At 37.3% G+C, this 22129-nt stretch overlaps 1 protein-coding gene and 1 non-coding gene across 6 annotated transcripts; both read right to left on the minus strand.

The window, feature by feature from the left end:
• Positions 1-1539: 1539 nt before the first annotated feature.
• On the minus strand, positions 1540-11535 carry LOC141701718 (ribulose-1,5 bisphosphate carboxylase/oxygenase large subunit N-methyltransferase, chloroplastic-like). Of its 5 annotated transcripts, none has more exons than XM_074505349.1 (12): positions 11384-11535; positions 10983-11075; positions 10777-10905; positions 10338-10638; positions 10075-10193; positions 9825-9957; positions 9421-9497; positions 8780-8977; positions 2652-2841; positions 2289-2470; positions 1967-2067; positions 1540-1887 (listed from the first exon to the last, which is right to left on the minus strand). In XM_074505349.1, exons 1-12 carry the CDS (start codon positions 11396-11398, stop codon positions 1752-1754), a joined length of 1674 nt encoding a protein of 557 aa, XP_074361450.1. In that variant the 5' UTR covers positions 11399-11535; the 3' UTR covers positions 1540-1751. The 5 variants fall into 5 exon arrangements, with proteins under 5 accessions (XP_074361450.1, XP_074361452.1, XP_074361449.1 ...); XM_074505351.1 differs by having other exon boundaries at positions 10983-11072; positions 11384-11529; XM_074505348.1 differs by having other exon boundaries at positions 10983-11148; positions 11384-11512.
• Positions 11536-17234: 5699 nt separating this feature from the next.
• On the minus strand, positions 17235-17341 carry LOC141701721 (small nucleolar RNA R71). Its single transcript, XR_012566879.1, has one exon. It is a non-coding gene; the product is annotated as a small nucleolar RNA R71 (small nucleolar RNA).
• Positions 17342-22129: the final 4788 nt, after the last annotated feature.

A 22129-nucleotide genomic window follows, 5' to 3' on the forward strand; every position in this document is an offset into this window, starting at 1 on the left:
GGAACTCTTCTGGTATTATTCCAATTTAATACTTGTTGCTTTAGAAATGTAAATTTTCCATTTCCCTTCTTTTTTTCCTTAACTATCTTTTGTAGGAGTATTGCTTTTCTTTTTCCAATCAAAAGTCAAAACTCGTGGAGTAATGTCAAAGATAATAAAGTTAAGATAGCTCGTGGAGATTGTATACGGTGAACTAATACCAATATATTATCTATTAGACAAATTAATGGCTGCTTTTGAGTCTCCATTCTGATTAGCTTGCTCAAGGTGTAAATGCATGTTCAGGTGCAACCTTTGATGTTTATGGTCATTTCTTTTTCCAATTGCATTCCTAGACATTGGTCTGGGTGGACTATGTAATGTAGCCTAGTGGCCTATGCCATTTAGGATAGTCATGAAGTGCAAGCACTTATTATATCCTAAAATATTGCAATACTCACACTCTTGCAGTGCAATAAGGATCTGATAATCTTTGGTGATTTTTGTTGGATCACGTTTGTTGCTAGATCATGTTTGTTGCTGAATTATCAGGAATTAGAGATAAATGATCGGCAAAATATCATTAATATACTTCTTGAAGAAAAATTTCAACACATTTAGTAAACATGACTAATATTTGATAATGTATTCATAAGAATTTGATCCCATGAGGGTATGTCCTGGGCTATTTGTGTTAATTCTAGGTTGCTTTTGTCTCTTGTCTCTGACCGAGGAAATAGTCTGTATTGTCACGGGTGAGGGTGATGATAATTTGTTGTGTAGACGAACAAAGAGGGAAGCGCATGTTGTTTTTGCACCACATTTTCCTAGTTTATATTGTGTGTATGTTATAATTGGGCAAGGTGTTTTAGGAGTGCAAGGACAGACAGAAACACTGCAGAAAGTGCACTAAACGCAGATCTGCTCGAATGGTCGTAATTCTGGTAGGAAAGAGCTGTACTTGACAAGAACTATCCTCGATGATCAGACGAACTTGAGAACATGCGGATCATTGGTGTCAAGAACTACAGTTAATCTTATGATTGTTGATGAAAATGTAGAAATAAAACTTTCCAAATTAAAGAACACGCTAAAAATTCCGTAATATATTTCACTATCTTATGAATTGAAATCAAGCTCTGATCATATAACAAAATCAGGGAAGAGCAGAACTTTAACCAGTGAAGTTCTGTAATTTCAGGAGAAGATTTGTTTATCGTAAATGAAATGTAGAAATCTACAGACTACACTCGGTGCCTGTTTTCAGATCTGAAACAAGAGAGTATCTATAATCTTCTAGAAATTATTTATATATTGATTTCAAACAAACTACTTCACCAGCATGCATTAACTGCTAGCCAAGGAAGAGAGAAATTTTCACAGCTTAGAACAGTTCAAAAGAATTAAACAAATATATGTGTGCAGTTAACATCTTATGCTAGGTGAATATCATTTCTACTTTGGTTATATTGTTTCAAATAAATTTTTGATGAAATTAATCAAAAACTTTTATTGATAACTAAAATAGATAGTGCTTCGAACTTAAATGATATCATCGGAGAGATTAAAGTCTATACCATTTGTAAACCTGGCATGAACAGATCAAGTATATAAGCATCAATGAAGGATACACATGTATCCGCAAATATTTACATTTTTGTGATCAACCATAAGAACAAAAGAAATCATACAAGGCAGGGAAATGGTTACAAAAAATTATTTGCTCCAATATATCATATAACATTAGTTATCTAATTTCCATGTCAGCTGCCTTAAGTTATACATTTGGACAACTCAGTTTCCACCAACTTGCAACCAGCTTTACAAGAAGTTACAATGGAGGAGAGTATCTTTCTTTGTGACTTTTTGAACTTTAAGGCTAATTTTACATCCCAACTAACATTTTCCCTGTAAAATGAGGAATATTTACTATTAGAGAACTGATACTAGACATTTCTGGAAACAATAAATTACAAGCTGTATCAACCTGTCGTCATCATCAGTATCACATATGGCTTGCATCATGTCTTCGAAAGTAGAGCAAAGAACTAAGAGTATTTCCAATTCAATTGCCAAGTTTTCTTGCGTCTAAATCATTTTAAAGGATTACTGAATCAGCTACAGATATTTGCACGTAAAAACAAAATTAATAAAATTTTGCATTATTGGGGAATGAATAAAGCAGTAGAAGACATTTAGAAATGATATTTGCACGTAAGCACAAAATTAATAAAATTTTGCATTATTGGGGAAAGAATAAAGCAGTAGAAGACATTTAGAAATGGTATAGTATACGGTAGGAAACATACAATGGTATTTGGCTGCATAGTAGAACCCTGAGCTCTACGCAAATGATCCAATAAAGGAGATGGCAATCCATAGTTGAATATTTCATGATTCTTTGAGAGCCAAGTACCCCTCACCATATGCATGGTCCAATCAGACATTTGGCTTCCATTTTCAGAATCATCAGCATCATGAAGATCTAAATCTCCATAATGATTGAAAAAGGTATGAGAAAGAACAAGCAGTGACCAACGTCAAGCAAAACTTAGTTCTAGACTAAACATATACACATGTATCTACAAGCAAATCACTTACAAGATATTGCACACATAATCAGTAAGAGCATGAAAAGTCCTATTCTGAAAGGTAAAAGACAGAAGAGGTACCAATTGGAATGACATCATAGGGGTTGTCTGCTTGAGTTGAAAACCCATAAAACGTAACCACATGAGAACAAGAGAGTTTCCCGTAACTCAGAAAACATTGTTCCCCTGCATTGCATGGTCTAGAAAGAGGGAACTTTAAGGAGTTTGTAGTGGAGTCTACTTTCCCATATTGCATTATGTGCGGATTTATCTGTGAAATAGCAAAAATGAGAATGAGCAGGGTGAAAACGGACACAAGCTAGAAGGGAAAAAGTCTGAATGTGCAATAAACCAACACCAGACCCCTGTGTTGTGGACTTATGCTATAAAAGGGAAGAAGGGCAAAACTGTCCAACAAGATATGACTAAGGGTAATTTAGGAAAAGAGCTACAGGAGGTGGAGTTATAGTGAGCAAAGGGGGAGAAATTAGGTATCCAGACATTAGTATCGAGTATTACCTACTTGGGAGAGCTCCAACCTCTCGAACGTTGGAAGGCGAGGTCTAGTAGAGTCGCTTGTAATTTGCTAGATCGAGTCATATCTGCTACTTATTAACTTAATACAAGCATCTGTTCTCAGTATTACTTGTTCGACTGGATTATTGTGCATTAATCAGATTTAGATTCATCCAGTCTATAGAAAATTTGGTATCAGAGCATACGATCTATGGGGCATCCTCCAACAACTCAACAAACAGAAAAGAGTGAAGAAACATTAGCTTGTCTTCATGCCTCTATCCGTAGCACGGTTACAGAAGAGGTGTCGGCGGCGGTGAAAGGGGCCATGGCGGCTATGGAACAGTTGTCGGATCGATTCATACGCAGTTTTGATGAGACCTTCAAGCGACAAGAACTGCACTTAGATGAAGCCACCAACCGTTTGGAAGGGAGGGTGAATCAAGCCCGTGAACATCAGCAAATGATGATTAATATGATGAAAGATGATCAATTAAAGTTTCAAGCTGAGGTCCGTGCAACTCTTTCAGAATTAAAGTCTCATATCAAAGCTCCAGCGAAACACACAGAGGTACATCCTAACTGTAGTGGTTTATCTATGGTGGGCAGGTCGGAAACAGGAGTTGAGGCAAGTCAGATGTATGGGCGTATGGGAAAGGGTTTACTATTTGGGGAAGGTAGTAATGGAGGTAAAAGTTTTGGTGGAGGACCAGAGCGTGGAACACAAGGGAAGGAGGGGGAACAAACTGGAGATATAAGAAGTTAGATCTTCCGTTATTTGATGGTAACAACCTAGATGGGTGGATATTAAGGGCAGAAAGATACTTTAACTTTTATAGGCTGACCGAGGAGGAGAAGGTTGAAGCCACAGTGGTGGCGTTAGAGGGGCAGGCATTGTTGTGGTTCCAATGGGAGCATAGGAGGAGGCCTGTAGAACGTTGGGAGCAGGTGAAAGCTCTCCTCAGGCGCCAATTCCGTTAGCTCATGCTCAGGAGGGTTCGGTGGCAGAGTATCGCATGAAATTCATTGAACTCCTGGCACCGTTAGAAAACATTCCGGAAGATTTAGCATTGGGCCACTTTCTGATGGGTTTACGGGAAGATATCCGAGCGGAGGTTCGTCTGCAAGGCCCTATGTCGGTGGATCAGGCCATGGAATTGGCCATTATGATAAAGGATAAAAATCGCCTGAACACTGTGAGAAAGGGGGACATTAAAGGGGTATTGGGGTCAACTAGGAGTTTCAGTTTAGAGGGATCTTCAACGGCCAAGGAAAATTTCAGTTCATATTCCTCACCAAGTAAAGCTCCTTCAAGCTACTCTCAATCCATTTTCTCGACGGCACACAGCTCAGTACCACCAGCCAAACCAATGGGAGAAATAAGGCGTTTAAGTGAGAAGGAATTGCAGTACAAACGAGAGAAGGGGTTATGTTTCAGGTGTGACGATAAATGGGTTGTTGGTCATAAATGTCGTCGGAAGGAATTAAGTGTTCTGCTTTCACAGGGAGAGGATGAAGATGGTGAGTTTAGTCTGGACAGTCCACAATCACAAGAATCTAAAGAGCACAACAGTGACGAAGTGTGTCTTTAAATCTCTTTGAATTCAGTAATGGGAATTACTAGTCCGAAAACAATGAAGCTTAAGGGACGATCAATGGTAAGCCGGTGGTAGTTATGATTGATCCCGGGGCTACACATAATTTTGTGTCCCTCGATGCGGTGGAAGTTCTAGGTCTCACTTTAACTCCAACTAAAATTTTTGGGGTTTCCTTGGGAACTGGGGAGGCAGTGCTAGGAAGGGGAGAGTGTTGTTCAGTAGTTTTACAACTTCAACTTCAGGGAATCACTATAGTGGAAAATTCCTTACCATTATCCTTAGGCAATTCCGATGTGATACTAGGCATACAGTGGTTGGAAAAATTGGGAACCATGTCAACTAATTGGAAAACACAAACGATGAAATTTCCATTAGGCAACGAAACGGTAATATTAAAGGGCGATCCCTCGTTAGGCAGAACGGAGATTCCACTGAAAGCCATGATTCGACAGTAAAAAAAAAGAGAAGGGGGGCTTCCTTATGGAATTAAATATGATCTCCAGATTGGACAACAATGAGTGCAATAATGGAACTCTTCCGGTAGCAGGGGAACCTGTGTTACAAAAATACCAACAAGTGTTCGACATACCAAGTAGACTTCCACCTAAACGAACCCAGGAGCACTGCATAGTACTGAAAGAAGGGGTTGACCCGGTAAACGTGCGTCCCTATCATTACCCACAGGTACAAGAGGACGAAATTGAGCATTTAATCAAGAATATGCTACTGGAAGGGATAATTCAGGTCTCAAACAGTCCATTCTCAAGCCCGGTGTTGTTGATTACAAAGAAAAATGGCTCGTGGAGATTTTGTGTTGACTACCGGGCACTTAATAAGGTCACCATCCCGAATAAATTTCCTATTTCCATCATTGACAAGTTGTTAGACGAGCTCCATGGATCACGGGTTTACTCCAAAATTGATCTCAAATCCGGGTATCACCAAATTAGAATGAAGGCAAAGGATACACCAAAAACGGCATTTCCCATGAAGGACTCTACGAATTCTTGGTGATGTCATTCGGGTTAACCAATGCCCCTGCAACTTTTCAAGGAACAATGAATGAGACATTCAAGCCTTTACTTCGCAAGTGCGTGCTAGTATTTTTTGACAACATTTTAATTTATAGCCCGAGTGAGCAAGACCATTTTAATTTGAGCATGTGAAATTGGTGTTAGAAATTCTGCAGCAAAACTCCTTTTACGCGAATGGGAAGAAATGTAAATTTGGGAAGGATAAAATCGCGTATTTGGGGCATGTTATCTCTCATGAAGGCGTGGCGGTAGATAATGAAAAAATCCAAGCTATGTTGAGTTGGCATGTACCGGGCAGCCTTAAGGAGTTAAAGGGTTTTTTGGGACTTACCAGATAATATCGGAAGTTCATACAGGGTTACGCCAATATTGCCTTGCCATTGACAGAACAACTAAAGAAAGATAATTTCAGTTGGTGTACTGCTGCCACACAAGCCTTCGAAAATCTGAAAGCCGCAATGGTGTCGACTCCGGTGTTATCAATACCGAACTTTTCGATCCCATTTACTGTTGAGGCTGATGCCTCGAGGTTTGGCATGGGGGCTGTCCTTATGCAAAAAAAACATCCCATAGCCTTCTTTAGTGAAGTCCTTGGTCCGAGAGCTCGAATGAGATCAATTTATGAAAAAAAACTCATGGCAATTGTTTTGGCGGTTAAAAAATGGAGACATTTTTTGTTGAGTCGGAAGTTTGAGATTTGCAACGACCGGCAAAGTTTGAAATTTTTAATGGAACAACGGGAGGTAGGTTCGGAGTATCAACGTTGAGAAAGCAAGCTTATGGGGTATAATTTTGATATTCGATATAAACCCGGGGTTGTAAATAGAGTCGCTGATGCTCTCCCTCGGGAATAGGGCTGAGCAAAACCCAACCGAAACCGAAAAACCGAACCGAACCGTGCTAATTCGGTTCGGTTCGGTCCTATTTTTTTCAGAAATTCGGTCTATTCGGTCCGGACCGAATAGACCGAAATAAAATTCGGTTCGGTTCTTTTAACAAATATTTCGGTCCGGACCGAATAGACCGAATAGACCAAATGATAAATGCTATATTTTCATATTATAAACATTTTACATATATCTTAAAAATTATAATCATAATTTTTAATTTTTAATTATATTCATGAACTATTAGAACTCTACATAGCACAATACTTTAATTATATTTTAAATTTTATAATTTATGATTTAATTTTTAATGCAATTTTCTTTTTGAAAATTTTTTCGGTCTATTCGGTCCAAAACCGGACCGAACCAAATCGGTCCAAAACGAGTTCGGGGCTCGTTGCTTCATTGCAGCACTGCCTATCATCCGCAATCGGACGGGCAACCTGAAGTGGTCAATAAGACATTGGAAAACTACCTTCGATGTTTCATCAATGGGCAACCAAAAAACTGGGCAGACTGGCTCCATTGGGCAGAATACTGGTATAATACTGATGTGCATACATCTATTTAATACTCTCCGTTTCAAGCCTTGTATGGCAGCAGTGGGAACCTGGGAAGACAGCAGTGGCATCACTAGAGGAACAACTAATAGAGCGTGATGCACTATTAGATGATTTAAAAGGGCACCTCAGTAAAGCCCAGCAACGTATGAAGGTTCAAGAAGATGCTAAACGAAGGGAACTGGAGTTTTAAGCGGGGGAATTGGTGTTCTTAACTATATCCTTATCGACAGCGGTCTTAGCTCACCGAAGCCACAACAAACTTGCTCCACGCTATTATGGGCCATTTCTAGTGATTCAACGAATGGGACAAATCGCATACAAATTAGAGCTTCCAGCATCGTCTAAAATACACAATGTGTTTCACATCTCACAACTTAAGAAATGTGTTGGTACACTCCCAGCAACATCAACTATTCTTCCGCACTTGACTGCAGATTTGGTTATGGAAGGTGAACCTGAAATGGTCATAGGTGTGCGCCAGGGCCCAGGAAAAGAACAAGGAAGAGAGGTGTTGCTTAAGTGGAAAGACATGCCGCAATGGGAAGCCACTTGGGAGGATGTTGACTTGGAGGTTTCCTGCATTCCGCCTTGAGGACAAGGTTGAAGTTTGGGTCCGGGGTAATGCAATAAACCAACACCAGACCCCTGTGTTGTGGACTTTTGCTAGAAAAGGGAGGAAGGGCAAAACTGTCCAACAAGATATGAGTAAGGGTAATTTAGGAAAAGAGCTACAGGAGCTGGAGTTATAGGAGCAAAGGGGGAGAAATTAGGTATCCAGACATTAGTATTGAGTATTACTTACTTGGGAGAGCTCCAACCTCTCGAGCGTTGGAAGGCGAGGTCTAGTAGAGTCGCTTGCAATTTGCTAGATCGAGTCATATTTGCTACTTATTAACTTAATAGAAGCATCTGTTCTCAGTATTCCTTGTTCGATTGAATTATTGTGCATTAATCAGATTTAGATTCATCCAGTCTATGGCAGAATGATTAGTAGTAACAAAGATGATCTATGTTACCCGGACTCGGGTATGGGTGTCAGACACGGGTTCGTATCCAAGTGTCGGACTCGGTAATATTCTGAAAAATTTACATGTTTTCTGCCTAAAATAAGTGTCCAAGTGTCTATATCCATGTCCGAGTGTCGAGTGTCCGACACGGGTAATCGAAGCAAGATGAAGAGTCCGGGTAACTAAGAAGATGATCCAAATTAAAAATTTCAAAAATAAACAGACTATGTAAGTTGGTCACAATTGTAGTAACCATTCAATACAGGCACTAAATTAGGCATTGTATCTATATATATATGTATATATATATAACCTTTTGTTAAATTTTAATATTCAAGTGATTGCTTTATGGCTTCCCTTCCATCACAAATAGAAATCATCTACTGCAAAATGTTTCATTTGGTCAATCACATGCAAGATGCCAAGACTATGCTCATTCATAAGTCCTGACTCTAATGTCAGTATATAGCCCATAATACCCAATATTTAACTGTTCATACCTCTGAAAACATCTAGGATGTAACTATCTTAACTATTAGGTAGGAAGTTTCAAATTATAAACGGGATTGAAAATTACGACAACTGAAGCAAAATTGAGACAAACCGAATGATTGAGAAAGCCTGCAACAGGAACTAAGCACGTTTGAAATCTTTCATCAGGGAACACAACTTTCATGCTGTTAGAATACCACAGCTCACACGCCCATAAGAAGTGTTCCCATGTGTATAAGTCTGGAGGAAATATATCAGGATGATCATGGTAAAGTGCAGGAAATAACTCGTCATATTGAGAGCGCAAGTGCTGCGAAAATATAAATGCACAAATATATAAGATAGCGAATTGGTAATCCTTTGATTCAAGATAAGATAGTCAAAATTATCTAGGCTAAAGATAGTAATCCGTTCTTTTATCCTCTCCTCAAGATCATGAATGTCACAAGAATACAGTTGTTATAAAGTACTAAGAATAATAACCAAGTACAGTTTATGACCAAGGGAATCCACTTATTTTATATACATAGCGCTTCAAGCCACACAATTTTTTTGAGGCTTTGACCTTAGTTTTATAAAGAGAGGAGAATGATACTTTATCTAGGATTCCAGATCCACTCAGCCCTTGTTAAAATGTAAAATTTGCACACAGTAACCACACATAACACATACCTAGATCTGGAACATTAATTTTCTACCTTAAAGTATTGTTTATATTTTGACAAGAAAAAGGGGATTGAAAGAGTTGACTACCTCTTTAGCTTGCACTATTTCTTCTAGTAACAAGGTTCCATCTAACTCCAATAATGCATCAACTCCAAAGCTCAAGCCTGCAATTTAGAGTAGAATCACACTTTGCTTAATACAAGAAAGCCCTATTATTTCCTTTATTTTCAGGCTTTCCATCTTTTCACCTGATGCCAACGAAAACATAATAGAATAAGGAAAAAGATAGCACATGTTTCAGATAAGGTGTAGCCGTGTAGGCAGAAGCATCTATACAGAGTATTATAGAGTATGTGTTCAATTCTTTATCTTGTTACAGTTCCCTTGAATGGCTTTGAAGCATTTTGAAGGACGATAAAATAACAATAAAGTACATCATTAAAAATAATAACAAGATGCACGTATAAGGAAATTGACAACAAAATACCGACCTGTATTAAATACAGCAGGAAGTGCGTCAAAGTAGAATTTAAAATTTGAGTCACGGTTGTGCTTCTCCTTCATACTCCATAATAACAACATTGTTTCAGAGGTAATGCCTTCGAATTTTTCCAATATAGGAAACTGCAACCAGGAAAAAGGATTTATAACAAGGAATGGTCATTAAACTGTTGGAATAAAGATACTTGACATATTGATTGGATGCTTTAGGTTACATGATTCTTCTAGGATAAAGTGTACCATGTCTGATTTATGCACGGCCTCCTCCGAGATAATAACAGTAACAGGGATCTCCAAAGCAATGTCTCCTGCTTTTAGATTTTCTCTGGCTATTGCGCCCCTTCCAGCTCCTTCAACATCTATAAAGCAAATAATGTCATGGCAGTAAACATTAAAAATTAAAAAATTAGCAACTTTTCCCAACTTAACACATAATTTATCTGTAAAATTAGTTTGACGAGTTCACTGGTGAGACAACAATGTTATCACAATGAAAAACTTACAAGCAATGTCCAGCTTTGTTTGAACACCTGCACCTTCACCCCATTGTAATAAACAAGTCTCCTTATCACAGCTAACATTTTGTGCAAGTACAGTATCCTGTCTAATTTTATTCCCCAACGCATTGATCTTGTCAAGGATCATCTCGCGTAAATCTTGCAGTACATCTACCCGCAAGTGTTTAGCACTCAAGATAGAATTATCAATAAGCAACAGGACTGAGTGTAGAGCTTCCAGCTCATTCCTGGGGTTGTTAAACTTCACCAATTGAATGACATCAGTTGCATCAAAGTAAAGGTCTACCTGTAGCAACATGCATCAGCTTTTAGTATTCCAAGTAGCCAGCTCCAATAAATTTTGAAGCGATTTACAGCAACAACTATAACGACAAATTAAAAATGTTGAGAGTCTAAAAGGCTGTCAGGTTAGAAACAAACATACCTCATTAAAGGTCATGATTCTTGCCTTTTGAAGCAATTGATCCAATACGGAATTCAACACGACAGCAGTATAAGGGGCTTTGAGATGTATGCATTCATCGGGACTAATACCCAGAAGTTGAAGTAGTTTCTGTAGAATGAATTATAATAAGGAAAGAGCAACTGGATATACACTTAATACGAAGGAATGTAGGGGGACTTGTAAACCTTCTTTTTGTGAAATAGGGGATCATTTTCGGATAACTTAAGAAGTAAAGAATGTCCGTCATCGTGATTAGTAGTCACATACTGCTGCTGCTGCTGCATATAAATCATCAGCATTTTCAGTCTAATGGCTCAAACTTGAATAAGGCTTGAGAGGGGGGGCTAGAGCCTAGGTTGAAATTAATTTTAAATTAATTAAGTGAATTGTATGAGTAAAGAAAAAATGCACAAGAGCCCAGCTAGCATTACTGAAGCAGTAGAGGCTGATGAAACCTTAAACTGAAAGCAGATAGTGAGTAGTATAATACAATCGTAATTAACAAAATTGGTAAAAATTAGTAGGAAACTACTGTAGAAAACAAGAGATAGAAATGAAGTGATTGGATTGGGTTGGGGGGATGTACCTGCTCATTTTCCATCTGGAGGTGGCTAAGAACCAATTAAACCCCTAACTGAAATTGGATTTCGCTGTCAACGCAGTTGAGCCAAAGCTAGGTTTAAAACCAGTCCCCTCCCCTTCTCCGGGACCTCTTTTGAAGGCTTTTTCCTGTAAATATTATAGCCTCATATTTAGACCCGGCAATTCGTTTCGTTTCGTCAGTGTCGAATATTTTTGTGTTTCGTGTACTCGAAGGCTAAATACAAAACCGACATGTTTAGCGTTCGTGTACCTTCGTTCATGTACTTTCGTTTCATGTCTTTTCGTGTCGTAGATGTCGTGTTAATTGAATATTAATATATATTAAATATAATATTAATATAAATTAAAATATAAAATTTTTAGGTAAAAAAATTATAAAATATATGAAAAATATATATTTAGATCTCATATATATACAATATAATGAAATCAAATAATATTTTAAAAATAAATATGCATACATTTATTATAATTCTACATATATTCATAAAAAATATTAAAATTTAATTATAATATTTATTTATATCGTATACTTCGTGTCGTGTATTTGAAAGTTAAATACAAAACCGACACTAAATCTCGACCGTGTACTTTCGTGTTCGTGTACTTTCGTGTCGTGTATTAAAAATTCAAACATAAACACTAAATTTTCGTATCGTTTCGTGTCGTGTAAGTCGTGTCGTGTCGTGTCCAAAATTGTCGTGTCTACTCATATTCCCTGGTATATACTCCCCGGTTCTCAAATTAGTTTCCCAGCAAATTGAGTCATTTTAATTGGGTGGTGGTGAGTGCAAGTCCAACATGTGCCTTGTATGATGTCCTAAATCAAAATTTAGGATATTTGACAAGGAAGGTAGTTCCAACAGTGTCCATGATATCTTATATCACTAGAATAACCTCTTTTACCTTATTTTTAAGTCACTTCTTTTCTCATAGCCCTAATGAAAGTAAACTTTTAAGAATAAAATATTAAAGTTGAAGTAAGATAAATATGTCCTAAGTTACTAGGACATAATATTTTATACTATATTTAAGGCTTCAACTAAAACATTTTTGGACTTGCTCTAAATACAGTAAAAATTATTAGTAATTACTATTATGTCCCTCACCTCTAACTTTAAATATCAATCTTGTAATCTTGCAAGCATTAAATAGGCCGATAAACATGACACATGTTTTGCTTTTTTTAAGATTTACTACTAATTTTGTAATCTTTTATTAACCAAAACTAATCAAATTGCACTAATTTGTTAACTGAAATTGTCTTATTGACTAGTATTTTTGATAAAATAATAATTTAATGTAATAAAATTATTTGAAAAAATATGGAAATACTATTAGTGAAATAAAAAATATTTATATTTGACTCAAATCATAATAATTATTGTAAAATAAAAAGTGAGCATATAAAACTAAGGTCACAAAATTTAGTAAACTATGTTTGTAATCGGAATAAAATAATAGAAAAAATTGCTTATAGAAAGTAAAAATATATATTTAAAAGAGGAATGAGGTAAAAAAAGATTGAACTACCTTGAGTAGATAAAAACAAAACATTTTATATGAGTTTTGATTTTTGCACGTATTTTAATATTTTTTGATTGAATAATTAAAAATAGTATTGGTATTTTTTTGTAAATAAAATAGGCAATATGTATATAATTTAATTTATAAAATATTATTTAAAAATTAATTTTTTAACTAATCACTCAAAGTATATTAAAATATTAATATATGTACAAAAGTGAAAATGTCTTATAAAAAATAAAATCAAAAAAGTACTTACAAATATAGGGCGACGTGTATGTGAAATTGGGAATTGATAATTTATTCATGACCATGTATGTATTTAATGTAAGATAAGGGATATAATAGTAATTACTTATTACTACACGGATAAATTTTTTACTGCATTTAGCAATCATGTTTTAATTACCGTCAAAACACAATTTTGCTAAAAATGTCATTCTCACATGATTTTTGTTAAAAATATATATTTTATTGTATTTATTAAGAATTGAAACCTCAACAATCTACTCAAACATTTCATATTATTACCACTATGCTACATAACTTCTTGATTTTATTTTAAAATTCTTATTAAATAAGCCGCATCTTCTCTTTTTATCAATTTTTTTGTTATTTTAATTTTTTAGTAAATAAAATGTTGATTTTATTATTTATATGACTTCTTTTTATTTAGTTTTTTTAATTTTATTATAAAATTTTAAAATTCCTTATATATATATATATTAAAAGAGGACAAGGGAAATAGGTGTGCTTTTGTATCTACTAAATATCGAACCTCAAACTTCCTACTCAAACACTACATAACTTCTTTATTTTAGTTTAAAATTCTTATTAAATAACCCTCATCCTCTTTCTAAATTTTTTTATTATTTTAATTTTTGAATAAATAAAATGTTGGTTTATATTATTTATGTGCCTCCTTTTTATTTAGTTTTTGTAGTTTATTATAAAACTTTAAAACTCTTTTCTATATATTAAAAGAGAACTATGGGTAAATTGAGCTATTTTAATGGATGTCAAATTATAATTTTGCCCTTTATGTTGAAAAATTATAAAATTTTCATTCCCGCACTATTTTTGTAAAAAATATGTATGTTGTTAATTTTTGAGTAAATAAAATGTTGGTTTATATTATTACGTGACTCCCTTTTTTTTTGCTAACTTACGTGACTCCTTCTTATTTAGTTTTTGTAGTTTGTTAGGAAATGAATAACATAAAGAGGGGGTAACATAAAGAGGGGGTGAATGTGTTTTACAGTTTTTAAACTTTTCTTGAATCTTTTATGGTTGAACAAAGTAAATTAAATCTTGTAGTGAAAGAGTGTTCATGCAGAAATTAAACTTGCAAAAATAAAGAACACAGATCTTCAAAACTCACTTAATTTTATATTAAAATTAAGAATGTTTTGCTACAAAATTTCTAGGCTCTTTGTTGATAAAGAGCTTAGCTTCTTCTTAAGAGTGTTACAAGATTTTCTATCTGAATTGTTACAACTACAAAAGACCAGTGTTAACTTTATAACTCAGTTAACTACAAGTTTACACAGTGTACAATAAGACATGCTAATAACCTTTACTAAACTATCACTTGTCATTTCCATATTAGGAAAAGTGAATCTTCTATTTCTAGCTTAACATATCTTTAGCATCCTGTGATTATCTTGATCTTCCTTTGCCAGTTAATCTTCACCATTGATCTTGCACATCCTTCAAGCTGCTTTTTGTAGACTTGTCAATCCAGCTGGTTGGATTATTTGTTGATTGTATATCTTGGATATTGAACTGGTCTGCATTTTGTACTTTGAGAATTTACCTTGAGATCTCCATTTGGTCTATAGAGAACTTAACATCTCGATAAGTATATTGGCTTATCGAGATCTCTAATACTCCATAGTGAATTTGACTTATAGAGGTCTCTGAGTTCTCGAATGAGACTTTGGCTTGTCGAGATCTCTCAGCTTCATGTCTTTACTTTGACTTGTCGATAACTTAGAGTTCTCTAGTGAATTTTGACTTATCGATATCTCTGAGTACTCTAGTGGACTTTGACTTATCGATAACTCAGAGTTCTCTAATGAATGTAAACTTGTCGATAACTCTGAGTTCTCTAGTGAAGAAATGACTTGTCGATATCTCCAAAGCTCATGTCTTCAATTGACTTGTCGATATCTCTCTGGGTTCTCTAGTAGCTTTTGATAAGTGGCATTTTATACCACTTATAACGTCTTAAAATAGCTTAAATTGGTGTCTTGAAATCGAGTATTTTGTGTATTTGATGCGTTTTTCTAGTGTTTGTGCATTTCAGGGTATTAGTTGCATTTCGGGGGAGTAATCATCAAGAATAAGTCTTGGCATGTGTTCAGCATTGCGAGAGTAAAGAAAGGGGCAGATTACAGCGAAGAAACGGAGCAAACTTAGGAAAATTCCAGTAGGGTCCTGAGCGGCCGCTCAGCATAGCTGAGCGGCCGCGCAGAAAGCTGAGCGCCCGCTCAGCTATGCTGAGCGGCCGCGCAGGGTCGGGAAATTTGATAATTTATTTTAGACTTCTACTTCTGTTTGGCTTCCAACTTCTATATAATCTGAGTTTTATGGGACTATTATATAAGTAGATTTAGAGACGTTTTCACGAGGTTGAATCGTGGTATTAAGCAAGGAGAAAAGGAGACAAGCAAGAAGACCGTGTTAGCACACCGCAACGAAGAGGAAGCATATTTTCTTGTGATTCTTATTTCGTTGTAACGTTGGATGCTAGTTTTCTTTGCTTTGACCCTATTACTCTTGTGACGTACTCTGGTTTAATATAATTAGTTTAGTTATTATTCTCTTGTATTTGTTTATCATGTTTTCATATGAACCCATGATGACGATAAGTGCTATCATGGGCTAATCGTGATCATGGGGTCGTAACGGATTTACTATGGAATTCTTTAGTTAGTTGTTTAATACCTTAGTGTGTGATGATTGTATGATATCTAGTATTGGTTGTGCGTATTCGTCTTATGTGCGTCGCGAACATATAAGATAGGGTGTTAATCTCTTGTGAAGCGACAGTGGATCTCGAGATTTAGAACTTGCCATGCTAGCATAGGTTCATGTATGATGTGCATGATTAGTGGGTAACTCTAACCGTTTTATTCGCCCTGTGTAATCAAAAGGAATAACTTGTGCTTCAATCGTTATGTTGTCAATTTCTGTAGACATATAGGAACTCAACATAATTGATGCCTATTCAATTTCTATCTTAATTGTGGATGCTTGGTAGAATGGTATTAGTACAATGAAAGTTGGCTTTTATCAGTTTCGTGTTATTCGATTAATATCATCGATGTTGCATGCTAAGGGTAATAACAATAACTATTGAAGGAAGTAGTAATGAAGTTGTGATCTCATGAGTGTTTTAATATTATTAATTCGAAGTGTTAATTAAGTGGTTAATTAAGTACTTAATTGTAGTTAATATTTAGTCAACAATTTTAATTGTTAGTGTCTTAACATTGAGAAGTAATCATACATTGGTGAGTGAGTATAATTGAACAGTAATTAGTCTGAGTCTCTGTGGGAACGAACTAGAAAGTATTCTATATTACTTGCGAACGCGTATACTTGCGTGTATTATTAGCGCGTATTTTCGCACTAACAAGTTTTTGGCGCCGCTGCCAGGGACTCGGCGTATTTGTTTAGTTTATGTACTTACCATCATTGGTCGTTAGGACTCAGTGATTAAGACGTAATTGTTACTTATTGTTTCTGGTTGTGTTTCAGGTACTTTAGCGAGCTTTTATGCAAACTCGTTCTCGTACTCACAAGAGGACTTTAGATACAGCTGAGGAGACAGATGAAGTTCTTGATATTCCAGAGAAGATAGATTTTGAAGATTCGGATTCAGGAAGTGAGCAGAAAGAACCAGTAATCATGGGTGATTGTATTGTTCAGGCCGATCCCGCCCTTATGGATATTTCTCGGCCTAAAATTGATGACATTCAGTCGAGCATTCTTCATCCGGCTATTCAAGCTAACACCTTGAAATCAAGCCGGGCACTATTCAGATGGTGCAGAATTCTGTTTCTTTTGGAGGTGATGCGACTGAAGACCCCAACATGCACATAAGGAATTTTGTCGAGATCTGCAGTACTTTCAAGTATAATGGCGTGACTGATGAGGTTATCAAGCTGAGGTTTTTCCCATTCTCACTGAGGGACAAAGCTAAGGACTGGTTACATTCTGAACCAGCTGGGTCCATCACTACTTGGCAAGATCTTGTGCAAAAGTTTCTGGTGAAGTTTTATCCGATGGCAAAGACTGCTGCTATGAGGAGTGCTCTTACTCAGTTTGCGCAGCAACCTACAGAATCTATGTGCGAAGCTTGGGAACGATACAAGGAAATGTTGAGAAAGTGTCCACATCATGGAATGCCCAATTGGATTGTGATCACTGGTTTCTATAATGGTTTGGGGGCCCAATCTCGGCCCATGCTCGATGCAGCAGCTGGAGGCGCCTTGTGGGCCAAAAGCTATACTGAGGCTTATAATCTTATCGAGACTATGGCTGCAAATGAGCACCAAAACCCAACTCAGAGGATGATGCCTGGGAAGGTAGCAGGTATTCTGGAAGTCGATGCAGCCACCGCTATTGCAGCGCAGCTCCAAGCGCTGTCGATGAAGGTTGATTCTCTAGCTACATATGGAGTTAATCAAATAGCTATGATCTGTGAGCGTTTTGCAGGTTATCATGCTATGGATCAGTGTTCTCTTTTCAACGAATCTGTTCAGTATGTGAACAATTATCAGCGACAACAGCAGCCTGTGCCGGCTACTTATCATCCTAACAATAGAAATCATTCAAATTTCAGCTGGGGTAATAATCAGAATGCTATTCAGCCACCATATCAGCAAGGTGTGAGTAAACAGTTTAATCCACCTGGATTCTAGCAACCACAGCAGTATGCTCAAAGGCAATCATATCCTCAACAGGGAAGTGCAGCTGCACCTACTAGTGCTGATTTTGAGGAACTTAAGTTGTTATGCAAGAGTCATGCGGTTTCTATCAAGACCTTGGAAAATCAAATCGGTCAAATAGCCAATGCAGTGCTCAATCGTCAACCTGGAACACTTCCCAGTGACACGGAAGTACCAGGCAGGAAGGAAGCTAAAGAGCAAGTCAAGGCTATTACCTTAAGGTCTGGGAAAGTTGCTGATGCTGAAAAGGCAAAAGAAGGAGAATCTGAAGTTAGAGATGAAGAAGCTAAGCAAAAGGAGAAAGCGGCGGAACCAAGGAAGACTACTGTTGAACACACTCTGCCTGAGGGTAATATAGGGGAGAAATAGCTCTATCCTCCACCACCTTTCCCTAAGAGATTGCAGCAACAAAAGCTGGATAAGCAGTTCAGTAAGTTTCTGGAGGTGTTCAAGAAACTTCACATCAATATACCTTTCGCTGAGGCTCTGGAGCAAATGCCTAGTTATGCGAAGTTTATGAAGAGTATTCTTTCAAGGAAGGTGAAACTGGATGACCTTGAGACCGTTGCTCTAACGGAAGAATGCAGCACTGTTCTGCAGCAAAAGTTACCTCCAAAGCTTAAAGATCCAGGTAGCTTCACCATTCCTTGCACCATTGGCAAGTTGTCGTTTGACAAGTGCCTTTGTGATTTGGGAGCAAGCATCAATCTGATGCCGTTGTTGATCTTTAAAAAGTTGGATTTGCCTGATCCAAAACCCACCTACATGTCTCTACAACTGACTGATCGCTCTATTACTTAACCAAGGGGCATAGTGGAGGATGTGCTAGTCAAGGTGGACAAGCTCTTTTTTCCTGCAGACTTTGTTATTCTGGATTTCGAGGAAGATAAGAAGATTCCCATAATCTTGGGAAGACCTTTCTTGGCCACTGGCCGTACCTTGATAGATGTGCAAAAAGGTGAACTTACTATGCGGGTGCAAGATCAGGATGTGACCTTCAATGTATTCAAAGCAATGAAATTCCCTACAGAAGATGAGGAGTGCTTAAAAGTGGATGTGATTGATTCTGCGATTACTTCAGAACTCGATCATATGCTAATGTCTGATGCATTAGAAAAGGCCTTAGTGGGGGATTTTAACAGCGATGATGAAGATGGCAACGAGCAATTACAATATCTGAATGCTTCTCCCTGGAGGCGAAAGCTGGACATGCCGTTTGAATCTCTTGGTACTTCTGACCTCAAGAATGCTAAAGGAAAGCTCAAACCATCAATTGAGGAAGTACCTACCTTGGAGCTCAAGCCATTACCTGAACACTTGAGGTATGCTTTTTTAGGTGATGCATCTACTTTACCTGTCATTATTGCATCTGACCTTTCAGGTAGTGAGGAAGACAAGCTCTTAAGGATTTTGAGAGAATTCAAATCGGCTATTGGATGGACCATAGCAGACATCAAAGGGATCAGCCCTTCATATTGTATGCATAAGATTCTGCTAGAGGAGGGTAGTAAGCCAACTGTTGAGCAGCAGCGCAGATTTAATCCTATCATGAAGGAGGTGGTGAAGAAAGAAATTCTGAAATGGCTGGATGCAGGCATCATTTATCCTATTTCTGACAGTTCTTGGGTGAGCCCCGTACAATGTGTACCTAAGAAAGGAGGTATCACTGTGGTAGCAAATGAGAAGAATGAGCTCATCCCCACGAGAACAGTTACAGGATGGAGAGTCTGCATGGATTATAGAAAGCTGAACAAAGCCACGAGGAAGGATCACTTCCCTCTTCCATTTATTGATCAGATGCTTGACAGGTTGGCTGGTCATGAGTATTATTATCTTCTGGATGGCTACTCAGGGTATAATCAGATTTGTATTGCACCAGAGGATCAAGAAAAGACTACCTTCACTTGTCCATTTGGCATGTTTGCTTTTCGCAGAGTTTTCGTTTGGTTTATGTGGCGCACCGGCCACTTTTCAGAGATGTATGATGGCTATATTCTCTGACATGATTGGAAATAATGTCGAGGTGTTCATGGACGATTTCTCCGTCTTTGGACATTCGTATGATGAATGTTTGAATAATCTTCGTGCCGTGCTCAAAAGATGTGTGGAAACTAATTTGGTGCTCAATTGGGAGAAATGTCATTTTATGGTGCGTGAAGGCATTATTCTTGGGCATAAGGTCTCTAGCAAGGGTCTTGAGGTGGATAAAGCCAAGGTGGGAGTCATTGAAAATCTTCCACCACCTATTTCTGTGAAAGGAATCCGTAGTTTTCTTGGTCATGGCGGGTTTCTATCGGCGGTTCATCAAGGACTTTTCAAAGATATCTAAGCCATTGTGCAACTTGCTTGAGAAAGATGTGCCTTTCAAATTTGATGATGAATGTTTGACGCATTCGAGACTCTCAAGAAGAGTTTAATCACTGCACCAGTATTACAGCACCGGATTGGACAGAGCCGTTTGAGATGATGTGTGATGCGAGTGATTATGCGGTAGGTGCAGTTCTTGGGCAGCGCAAGAATAATCTCTTTCATGTGGTCTACTATGCTAGTAAGACCTTAAATGGGGCCCAAATGAACTACACCACTACTGAGAAGGAGCTCTTGGCTATAGTCTTTGGTTTCAAGAAATTTCGATCTTATCTGTTTGGGACAAAAGTGACAGTATTCACTGATCATGCGGCCATTCGCTATTTGGTTGCCAAGAAGGATTCGAAGCCAAGACTCATTCATTGGGTGCTCTTACTTCAGGAATTTGAGTTAGAGATCAAGGATCGAAAAGATACTGAGAATCAAGTAGCTGACCATCTCTCTAGATTGGAGAATCCCGAGTCTAATTCATAAGATAAGACATTGATCAACGAATCTTTTCCGGATGAGCAGTTGTTCGCAGTTCAAATATGTTGTTTCTCTCTAGTTTCTTTGCTATCTTAGCTGTTATCTCTCTCATATAACCAGAAAATACCAAAAACAGTTGCAAACTAGTTCAGGAACCATCAATTCCGGACATATTGCATAACAAATCTCTTTACACCACTTGTACCATTAACCCTGAAGGAAAACTCAGTTTCTTTATTATCAAAATACTTTGGGGAATGTGTTCTGAGGTAGATTATTCCTATCAATCCAACTATGGCAAGTAAAGATCCCCTGAATTCAGCACTGATCTCCTCGGATATGTACATGTCAGGTACCTTTTTTTCACTTCTCATGACCATTACATCTACAAGACAAACACAACCACCATCAAAAATAGTTGTCTTTGTACCTTGATAGGGTGCAACAATTCAAGCCCACCAAGACTTTGAGGTTTTGCGACAATCTTTGGACATACAAACTTTGATGCGTACAAACCGCCCCAAGCTTGATTGTGGCCTGTAAAATCTTTATATAATTATTTAAATTTATTAATGTAACTGTAACAGAGAATTGAAAAGAAGTACGAGATATCCTATATAGTTGCAAAACTTCTTTTCGTCTCTTTACCCATGAGCAAACTAGCAAAGTCTACTAAGTTCAGTTGTGATTTATGGATATAGAAAGAGTACACAAGTTAATACAATGTTCACCAGTTCAAAAATAAGCATTGTTGATATTATAAAACATTGATCACAAATGAAACAGCTTAATTATGCTAATTGGTTTTCATCAGAGTCCGTGGGATATAAACTTTGTAGCACAAATAAATTTGGATAATATAAATCTTCACCCTTAAATGCGCCTCTCCCAACCTAAAATTGAACTGGTAGTTTTCATGTAGTAGTTGTTAATGTTTTCCAGTTGCCTTTGTCCAGAATACAATATATTCAGAGTTGACTTGAGCTTCACTATGCCTTGAAAATCCTCCAAACCTTCGACTTCCTCTTCTCCACACAGGTCCTTCCCATTCACAATCACCATAGGAAACCTCACGTTGTCATTACCCACCAGCTCTTGAAGCTCTGTCAGATACTTTGGCTCTTTTGAACAGTTTCTCTCTTCAAATACAACATTTCCACCCATCAGAATCGTCTTCACCAACCCGTTAGCGCCTAGACCATTGTTATCAGTACTAGTTGTGTAAAGAATCACCTTGTCGTTAGTTGGACCATGTCTCAAAATGGATGATGAAGAACTGCCTTGTTAAACTGTACTTGTTGGTGTTGGGAGGCGGCATTCTGGGAACTTGGCAGCCAATTTTTCTTGAAACAATTTTACAGTGTTTTGGATGAATGAGCTTTGTAACCTGAACGTGATAAAATAACCAA

This window comes from Apium graveolens, unplaced genomic scaffold (assembly GCF_009905375.1).
Source record: "Apium graveolens cultivar Ventura unplaced genomic scaffold, ASM990537v1 ctg4307, whole genome shotgun sequence".
In the NCBI taxonomy this organism is placed as follows: domain Eukaryota; kingdom Viridiplantae; phylum Streptophyta; class Magnoliopsida; order Apiales; family Apiaceae; genus Apium; species Apium graveolens.

Coding starts and splice junctions, on each gene's coding strand:
- LOC141701718 (XM_074505348.1), bottom strand. CDS start 11,096: ATGCTGATGATTTATATGCAGCAGCAGCAGCAGTATGTGACTACTAAT. Junction 10,639..10,776: donor GAATCATGACCTTTAATGAG/GTATGTTTGTTT, acceptor ATGTTGCTACAG/GTAGACCTTTACTTTGATGC. Junction 10,194..10,337: donor AACAAAGCTGGACATTGCTT/GTAAGTTTTTCA, acceptor TTTGCTTTATAG/ATGTTGAAGGAGCTGGAAGG.